The 10,710-nt window shown below is 41.3% G+C and overlaps 1 protein-coding gene across 2 annotated transcripts in view; it reads left to right on the top strand.

Moving 5' to 3' along the window:
* The window catches only part of LOC5570087 (myb-like protein Q), a 476,649-nt gene that overhangs the window by 323,723 nt on the left and 142,216 nt on the right, over nt 1-10,710 (top strand). The window contains exons 3-4 of one of the 2 annotated variants that reach the window (XM_021840895.1): nt 5,708-5,891; nt 6,004-6,061. In XM_021840895.1, the coding sequence (XP_021696587.1) occupies nt 5,708-5,891; nt 6,004-6,061 (242 nt within the window). Of the gene's footprint in view, nt 1-5,707; nt 5,910-6,003; nt 6,062-10,710 lie in introns of both variants that reach the window. The other variant, XM_021840893.1, reaches the window with a different exon arrangement.

The raw sequence follows: 10,710 nt of genomic DNA, 5'->3' as shown, positions 1-10,710 counted from the left end.
TCGGACTCAAATGTTTTAACGGAAACCATTTGTACAAACTGGGACCATTTTTGTAATCTAAGTCAGAAATTTCCATACAGCGTTAAACGCCCAGAGTTCCGTAATTCATTCAATTTTGTTCGATTTATACTCCGCAATCAAAGTAACCCCAAAGCAGAAAACTGTCTTTTGATTTTATGAAAACTTATATATCCATAATAAATCCATCAACTGCAATCGATAGCTACGATGCCAATGCTTATTTTAAAAATATAAATTATAATTCTTTGAAACAGTATCCATAAATATTCAAGTTGTCTTCGTAATAACTATCAAAGTTACCCCGTTTTACGGTACTGATAATTTCGTTATTGATTGCATTTGAATGATTGTTTAACGTTTTCAAAAACCAATGATTTTTCATGTAAATGAAAGTCAGTTTCAGATTTTGGGGTAACTTCGATAATGAATGTGCAAGCACCTAACAATCGACTATTTACATTTACATATCTTTTCAGTTTTTAAGCCAAAGATTCTTTCATTATGGTATTATTTGAAAAAAAAAATGATTATTGGAATCGTCTGTGGAATAAAAGAAATTAATTTGAACAAAACAATTTGTAGAATAGCGTTGCATCCAATTAGGCTTTTGAACAATATATAAAAAAATCGCATTTAAGACGCGAATTTGGATTCACAACGTAAAATTGATTTGTGCTCAGCAATTTGAAGCCGATCCTTGACTCTATTGGTAACAGTCAGTGATAAAATATTGAAAAAATAAAAATGCATCACTACCTGGGAGGGAGGCACAGATACTACACGCGAAATATTGAGCAACATTTATCCAAATTGCAAGATAACTCCCGCTCACCAACGACAATCAAGGCAGGCTTGGGAAAAATCGCTAGTTTTCTTTTGTTGTGTACCTTCGATCTTGCTGGACAAATTTGAAAAAAGGGCCATAGTTTGATGTGCATTTAATTTTTATTTTGATTGGAAAAGAGTAAAAAGATGCGTGGTTTAATACTTTATATTCGATTAAATTAGAAGGTGCTATCGTGGCATTGCTTTTGGGTGTGCAGGAATTAATTTTCAGCCGATTGCTGTCAACTTCGTTGAAATGCGAAAATTTGTTTTGATCAATTACGCGCTTTTTTCATGTTTGTCCATTCTTTTAGATCTGGGCTCACAGTGACAGTTCGTGACAGCAGAATCTCGGCTCACTATGACGTACATAAATTTTGTATCGGTTTCTCCCCCCCAGATCACTACAATTCATGCTCAAGTAAGGTCAAATAACTATGATCTATTCAGAGTTGGGAAAGATTCGCACCAAGGTATCTAGAAGGGAGGTAATCCAATGTGTCAGATTTCCTATTCCGCCATTTTGAGATGCCAAGTGACAGCTGGCGAGTTTGTTTTGGTTGTTTGGGTATCAGATGCATGGCGTGACATAGTAGGTATAGAATGTTTCTTTTACACCCACATCTGTGCGCTATACGCGGCAAAGTATCTGAATTCACTTCACTGATAGTAGAATGACTTAACTTACGAGATAAAGTTACAAGAATACAACCATCATCGTCAGACGGTGACACCGTGGCGCATCCTCTTTTTCATCGTAGACCATCACTTCACTGTGTTTATGTTTGATGGAGTAAACATTCCCTAACAACCCCATAGAAACGGTTGAGTACACAAACACGCCAACTGTCACTTCCGCTTTCCCCGCAGCTCACCACACCGCGCACCCACTGACTGCTAAGATCGGTAAACCTGTCATTATAATAATCTTGATTCTCACTACACTAGCCAAGCCAAGTGAATCGTAGTAAGCGAAGCCAGGGAAACTCCTGCCCAAGATATTCAAAAGGAAGGTAGTTCAGTGTGTCAAATAGGGCATTCCACCATATTGGAAAACAATTTGACAGCTAGCAGGTTTGTTATGCTTCATTAGTTCAGCAAGCCTTGAGACCCTACCCAGACAACCAAAATGTACGTATATTCAAATCACCTTTTGCGTTATGCGACGCTTATATGAGCAAAGTTTCACGTATAAGATGTCGCGAAAGTGCCTTATACGTACAAAAGTGGAGGCGATATACGTACATATTTTATATGATAAAACATAACATTCAATGCGGGTGTGTAGATTTTCTTGCGAACTAGTATATACTCTCATGCGACTTAATTTATGATATGAAGTTTTTTTGACAGCTGCTACGGATTGATCCGACTTACTTTGTAACATTATACGGGGCGAAACGGAATGTACACATGGACTCATGAAATAGCGTTCTATGCGAGGAAACTCATCGATCAAACGATTTCATCCACCATGCAGTGCGGGAGTGATGCAGTTTGTACAAATAAACGACTTTGTTCGTATATTGCTATGCGACTTCTGGTTGTTTGGGTAGCAACATGTAGTTCCTCAAACCACTTTGCTTTGCTTCCTGTCAATCAACCGCAGTTTGAGCATTCTGTTTTCGAATTATTTCTTTGAATTTTTCTGTGCTGACTATTGAAGTTGATGTTATTGAAGACCTCAATATGTAAAGTAATTATTCCGCTCAGTGACATGCATTATTTCGTTGAAAACGGTTGTTTTAAGAAAATGGTCATACACAAATGTGGCACAATAAATGCATCTGCCCATTGCAGTAACTGTAATCAACGGCTGTATGTACGATTACCTACATTTTCGCACAGTACAGGTGTTCAATTAGGAACAATTGAATTCAGTTCACAATATTATAAGAATCGAAGAATAGCAACTAAATTCTAAGCTTTTCTGGGAATACATAAAACACATTAGAAATAGTAGTGTTTGGTCCGTTGAATCTGTTCATTTTAATTTGTTTAGTTTACATCTAAACATATAACACTGAATCAACAATTTCACGCTACAATACTCGGTTCGTGGATGCATCTCTCCATCCTCGTTTCTGCCCCACGCTCGCCAAGTCGATACGCACTTGGTTCGCCCACCTAGCTCGATGCCTCCACGCCAACCGTACCAACGTGTACCAACCGGATCCGACGCGAACACCATCTTTGCAGGGTTTCTGTCCGGCATTCTTGCAACATGCCCTGCCCATCGTATCCTTCCAGCTTTGGCCACCTTCTGGATACTGGGTTCGCCGTAGAGTTTGGCGAGCTCGTGGTTCATCATTCGCCGTCACACACCGTTTTTCTGCAAACCGCCAAAGATCATCCTAAGCATCCGATGTTCGAAGACTCCAAGTGCTTGCAGATGCTCCTCGAGCATCGTCCACGTTTCATGCCCGTAGAGGACTACCGACCATACGAGCGTTTTGTACATGGTACATTTGGTGCGGGTGTGATCACAGCTTCTTCTGGAGGCCATAGTAGGCCCGACTTCCACTGATAATGCGCCTCCGTATTTCACGGCTAATGTTAAAATATCCTGGATACGTAGACGAACTCGTCGACCACCTCGAACGTAACTCCGTCTTTCGTAACACTGCTACCTAGACGAGCCCTGTAGCGCTTGGCCCTACCAGCTAGCATGTAGTTTGTCTTGGTCGCTTTCACCACAAGTCCAACTTTTGCTACCTCGCGTTTCAGGTGGGTGTACAGGTCTGCCACCTTTTCAAATGTTCGGCCGACAATGTCCATATCATCCGCGAAGCAAATAAATTGACTGGATCTCGTAAAAATCGTACCCCAGGTCTCCTCATAACACCTTCTAGCACAATATTGAACAACAGGCAACGTCGTAGTCCCCGGTGGGATCCAAACAAACTGGAATATTCGCCTGAAACCTTCACACAATTTAGCACACTTTCCATCGTCGCTCTTATCAGTCTCGTGAGCTTCCCGGGAAAGCTGTTCTCGTCCATAGATCTTCGTGGTCGATACTATCGTATGCTGCCTTGAAATCGATGAAAAGGTGATGCGTTGGGACCTGGTATTCACGACATTTCTGAAGGATTTGCCGTACAGTAAAGATCTGGTCCGTTGTCGATCGGCCGTCAACGAAGCCGGCTTGATAACTTCCCACGAACTCGATTACTACAGGTGACAGGTGACGGAATATGATCTTTGTAGGCCGCATTTAGAATGGTGATCGCTCGAAAGTTCTCACAATCTTACTTGTCACCTTTCTTGTAGAATATTACCCCTTCCTTCCACTCCTCCGGTAGCTGTTCTGTTTCTCAGATTGTGCCTTGCAGCCGATACAGACAAATGATCAGTCTCTACAGGCCCACCGGTGGGGCAAGAGTTCGAATCTAGTGTGGGGCAAAAGTTCGCTGGCTAAAACACAAAATATCGATCTTTTTATGGCAGGCATACTTTACACCAGCCGTAAACTTATGTTTGCCGAAAAATACTCACTAAATTTTCATCAAAAAATGCCCAAAACAGGGTTAATTGTAATACACCCAAAAATAGCAGTTTTTCGCAAAACTAAGCGAAAATATAAATTTTTTGTGACATTTTTCGCACGATCTGGCAAGGTTCGTTAAATTTGAAAATAATATGTAGATTTAAGGAAATTTGAAAAATTTTCCGTTGGTTTATACATGGGTCGAACTTTTGCCCCGCAGATTCGAACTTTTGCCCCGCTATGGGCCAAAAATTGATTCCAACTATTTATGGAAAAACTAATACACGTCAAAGCTTCCTTATGATAGGCCTAGAAAATCCCTTACATAAAATATTGAAAAATATTTTATCTTCATTTGGTTCCATGCATCGAAAGTTTGACCAAATATTACAATATTTACGTCGAAAAACAACAAATAGCCATAACTTTTCCAAATCTCAATCGATTTTTATGATATTTGGAGTGAAAGTCTCTTAGTTGAATAGCATTCGAACCACCATGACATTTCTAAGTTTTGATTTGATTTGAGCTAGAAATCTTAAAAAGAAACTCTTGCCCCACTCGAACTTTTGCCCCACTTTACTCTATCTGCATTTTTATTTTTTGCGGGGTAAAACGCGCCCCCTTATCATGGCGTTAGTCGTTCGCGCGCACGCATGCGCAATCATGCTTGCAAATACGTTGCATACATGAGGGCGTTTGATCAGATGTTGTTGTTCGATTATAGTATACATGATGATTCGAAAAATGTGAATTTGTAAGGTTCAAATTGGCACGTAACTACAGCTCGGCATTACGTTTGCTGGAATTTGAATTCAAACGGCTGTTTTGGTGTTATGAAATAGGAGTGGCCGTTTTGCCCCACGAGTTGATTAAAGTTTAAGTCCTTCAATACGCTTTTTAATGATAAATTCAACACTTTTTTCGCATGGAATACGAACTATGGGAGTGCACAAGTCGATTTTCGGTGAGAGTTTCAAAAGTTTATCGGCCTGAAAAAATGGCCTAGAAAATAACACAAAATTACAACGAAAACAGCGAGAAACGTGTTTTAGAGTTTTTCACGATTTTTGCTAGTTGAAAATATGTATAGAGACGCATTTTGATACATTTTCCTTTATCTCGGGTGAATAACAGCGTCCCAAAGCACGTCGTTCATTCAAAACAACGGTGGCGCGTTTTACCCCAGCGGCGCATTTTACACCCGGTTCCCCTTTACTTTAGTGGAATTAAATGGTATAGTATTAAATTCGGTTTTTGCTATTTCTTTTCGAAAAAAATAGGCATTGTCTCAAACAATTTTCAATTCCAAATTTTTCCAATTTCATCATCTAATCAAACGTTTTTCCATCTTTCTCTTCTCCTTCACAGTAGAGGACGCCGACGCGGACGAGGAAGATGGACACAACGGGCGGGACGAGCGGGACCGCGAAATCAACGGCGAGAAGGAAAAACTGGACGAGGACGGCTCGCTGCGGGACGACGGCTCACCGGAACCACCCAACGGCGAGATTGTGTCGATACTGCGGAAAAACGGATCGCTTCTCCAGAGCCAGTACGTTTCAGCTTCCGGGTAGACGTTAAATGTGATGTTGGACCGGTCAGACGAGACATTCATAACCGACCGTGTGTCGGGTTTTTTCTCCTCTTTTTTTTGTATTCAACAGGGAAATTTCGTCTAGTCAGCAAAACTTTTTCAGGATGTTGGACCAGAAGATTGAAGAGGTAATCAAGGCATTCCTTCATATTTTCTTTTTATGAAAAAAAACTTTTTTACTTTTTGTGGTAAAATTTTCCTTTTAGAATCGGCAGATCAATTCGAAATATTGTAAACGAAAAAGTTTGATCCATCACCGAAATGACGAATTCCACCCAGAATAAGTCGAAATTACAAGAAATCGTGCCCGATAACCTTCGATATGGTTTAAATTTCACGCATGTCTTCGTTATGGTAGAATATTCGATTCAAAAATAACTTCTGAAAATCGCCAATAAGTTTTTGGTTGTTATTTATTTGAAAAAATGTAGCTCCGAAACTCTTGATTTTAGAGAAAAGCGATATATGGAGAGGGGAAAGAATATATCGACTGCAAAAATATTTTATTTTCCATCATGAAAAATGTAAAAGTAAAACTTATATTTTTAATTACACAAAAACCCTACTCTTTTACTTTGAGCGTAGATTCTAGCTTGAGACAAATAATAAAAAAAAGTTTTCCTAATAACAAATTTGAGCGATTTTCAAAATTAAGGTTTTCTGTTAAAATAAATTCGTTATTGTGATAATATAGGATTTATTTTTTTCTGAGCCATAACGACGATCATATTTTTTTTTATTTTTATTAATGACACTTAACACCTGAAAGGTGCATTTGTGTCAAGGAAGAAGAAGTCTAATTTATTTTTTTACAAATTCACATATAACATTCAAATATCATTTCACATCTTACTGTACAACCCTGTATCATGTAGATACTTTAATAATTTTTCATAACTTCCTAAGGCTAAGTGAATCCATAGCGTATTTTCGTCTTTCTAGTTCATGTTTTCTGCAATGCAGAATGATATGCCGCACATCATGTAACGTTCCGCAATAGTCGCAGGTTGGCGGAGGTTCCTTTTTTAGGAGAAAAGTATGAGTGAGCCGGGTGTGTCCGATTCTCAGCTTGGTTAGGACGCGTTGGTCGGCCGAATTGACACTGCGGCTCCTACCGTGTCTTCACACCTTGATGCGTCAGATAACAGTCGAGTTGTGGAAGCGCGTGTATAGAAGTTGTTGGACGACTGGGCGGACTTTCTCCGGTAGGTCACCGGCTCGAATATTCCTCTTCACGTCCCACGTAGTTGAGGGTTTCCGTACGTCCCACGTACGATCCCCTTGTCTCACAAGATGGCCGACAGCAGGAAGTGCCGTGCCTGTGAGTTCTTCCAAACGATCCGGAACGCGATAAATCAAGGGAAGATAGTTGTTTCGACTGTCTTTCGAAAGAATATGGATGACTGATACGCCCGCTTCGGCCATGACCGAAATTATCGGGCTGGTAACAAACGCTCCAGAAGCATACCGGACCATTTTATTATATGCCGGAGCGAGGGTCTGCAGACTTGGTCGGGGTTCTGCTAAACCGCACCAAGTGCCAAAAGTATTATTTTGAGATATTTAACTTTAAAGTTCAGCCATCTGCGAGTAAATCGCAAATGACTCTTTTGAAAATTTCACCGTTCACAAATGACTAACAGGGTCCAAGAAGTAACTCAAGATAGAATATTCAAAAAAAAATCATCACATATTTTCCATTTAGTTAGATTTGATTTCAAATCAAGAGGTACTCAGTTCACTCTGGCTGAACAAAAATTGAAGAAAATGGTTTTCAGTTCGGAATGGCTGAATGTGTTTCATGATTTCCAGGAACACAGGAGAAAGAAAGAAATAAAAAGGGTTCATATCATCGCCATGCATGTTGGAATGCTTGTCACAAATGTTTATGCACTGTGAACGGAAAAGATTTGTAATTTTCCGTAGAACTGGCCACAATGTAGTGGTATGAATTGGTACAAGCCAATTCGTATTCTAACGTATTCTACCGACTTTCTCTTGATGGATTATCAATTTCAACAGAAGAGTTATTGAACCACGCATTCAAAGATTCGAAAAAGACAATGATGTAGTTAAAGAATGTGCCGATCGAAGAAAACCTTGAATTTGTTCTGCCAGAGCGCACCAAGTTACTCGCATTTAATACACTTTGGCTGAACAAGTTCACGATTATTAAATTTTATTTGAAGTGGATACCAAGAAAGGCATGCGTTTCATCATTCCTGTTGTACATGAAACTGCTTGTGCTTTATTGTTCAAATTTTTGAAGTCGTAAAAGCTGAAAGTTGATTGATTTTATATGACTTCCTGTTAGGGACAACGTAAAAAAATATTAATCGAGATTCGAACTCGTGTCCTTCGAGTGATGATAAGGCGTGCTACCTCTCGGTCATTTAGAACTGTTGAATTGAGAGCGAATAACTCGAAACAAGCTGTGCGCGATCTGATCTAGGAGGCTTGATGATGAAAACAGGTGAAAACGTCATTTTCTGAACAGCTAAAGCGCACCAAGTGCTTCCAAATTATTCAGACAACATCAAATTTAAATGTCTTGTTATTTCATCACGGCTCCTGCATGGACCCATCGACATATTATATATAAAGCGAAGGTAAGCGTCTTGCGAATGTTGATATCTTTTTTTCATACAAAAACACGATTTTTATATAAATGGTACTTGGTGCGGTGTGGCTGAACAAAATTTCAATGATATTAGATCAGCACCACCGAAACAATACTGTATTTTACGAAGCCGTTAACTTACATGACATACTAAAATCCTATGGTGTTGTTACTGTATGTTGTCTGGAATGACCACTTAGCAATATTTAAGGAAGAATTTAAAAAAAATGTCGTCTTTAATCAGAATACTAAATAACCTCCAATGACAAGCTAAGGTTTATGGTTCGCTCTGGTTGGATACAATTTCAGCTTTACATATTCTGCTAGAGAAAAATTTTGAATTTACTCAACGAGGGATGGTTCAAATTATTCGATATCTTAAATGTAGATAGGTTATGATAATCTGAATCCTCTAGTGTAAATAACTCATTTTTGAAAATATTGGCGTTTGGTGCGGTTTAGCAGAACCCCCAACCACTTGTCCGATTGCCTCGCGGTAGTTTGGCTCCGATAATCTGGAGTATTCGCAGACGTGACTCACATGCTTTCTTCACTATTTTGTAATGCGGTTTGACTGTCAAGGTGCGATCGAGAGTGACACCTAGAACCCTCAGCCGGTTGGTTTTCGGGACAGAGACCTGGTCAACAATGATGTTCCGCGCCGGCTCCCGACGTGCATTCGGGCTGCAGTAGAACACATGCGACTTGGCAGCAGACATTGCAAAGCCGACACTCTTCGCCCATTTACAAACAGCCTTAACGGCGGTCTGCAACTGCGTGTGTAGTTCTTCGCGTTTTGCCCCTTTAACGAGTATGTTGACTCCATTCGGCAGTATCCGGAAGATGGGCTGCATCGCCACCAGGATCAGCGTTACGGATAACACTGGTCCTTGCGACACACCATTTTCCAGCTTGTGTTCACTGGACGTGTATCCATCCAACGACACCTGAAACGGAGAGGAAGCTTTGCAGAAGGTTTACCATCCGACCATATATCCGCCATGATTTCAGGGTGCGAAGATACCGTGTCGCCAGGTGGTGTCGTATGCCTTCGACAGATCCAGAGACGCTATCAAACAGTGTTCGTCGGCATTCGGTATCGACCCCTCCATCTCGGCGGTACCGCGTCCCACGCGAAAAGCGTACTAGCGCTTGTCAAGTCGTCCGTTCGACTCTAGCTCCGTGATAAGACGACGGTTGATAATTTGCTCGAGTGTCTTCACCATGCAGCTGGTAAGTAAAATAGGACGAAAGGCAGCAGGACCGGAATGTTGGCAGTTCGATTTTGGAATCGGGACAACGAGGGCGTTCCGCCAGCTCGCGGGAAACTCACTACGTCGCCAGATTTTGTTCAACATCTGCAGCTGTACAAATTTTACGGACACGGGAAGACGTTGAAGCAGCGAGTACCCTATCCCATCGGTACCTGTCGAGCCACCTCGCCCTTTGTCGAGAGCCCACAGAAGTTCAGCTAGGGTGATGTCAACGTTGTACGCGTCGCCGGTATTAGACGAAACATCTATGGACTCTCTCTCAGCTTCCATTTTCGCCATCTGAAACGATGAAGGGTAGCTGGATGTCGCCGATCTTTCGCTGTAGTACGTTGCCAGTTCTACTTCTTCGGGGTTGTCCGTGAAACCGTTAAGCCGTTTTAGGATAACTGAGCGATTCTGTCGATTTCCACGTAAGGTGTTAACCGTGCGCCACAGTTCGGTCGTTGTACTGTGCGGGGAGATCTTCTCTACGAAGCTTTCCCACGATTTCTCCTTCGCTTCTTTAATCGCCTTTCGCTCCTCCGCTTTTGCTGCTTGTTATTCCGCCAATGCTTCGGATTGATCTGGGTTGACCTGCTGTAAACGTCGGAGTGACCGAAGACACTTTCGAGGTTGACGAATTGCCGCCTTTGCCTCAGGGCACCACCATGGTACCGCTTTCAGACCGATTCGGCCACTAGTCCGCGGGATGGACATAGACGCTGCTTCAATTAGTTTTTCGGTGAAGCTTTCTACATTCCACTCGTACTCTCTGTGGATAGTTTCTGCTGTAATCCATTCGTGTAGCTCCCAATCAGCCCGATCGTACAGACATTTTCGTCGCGTTGTTTGCTGATTCGACCACCCAGGTATGGATACTGCAATTGGGAAGGGATCGCTCCCG

This window comes from Aedes aegypti, chromosome 2 (assembly GCF_002204515.2).
Source record: "Aedes aegypti strain LVP_AGWG chromosome 2, AaegL5.0 Primary Assembly, whole genome shotgun sequence".
In the NCBI taxonomy this organism is placed as follows: Eukaryota; Metazoa; Arthropoda; class Insecta; order Diptera; family Culicidae; genus Aedes; species Aedes aegypti.
Note: the sequence above shows the minus strand (reverse complement) of the source record. Positions and strands in the feature narration are given on the sequence as shown.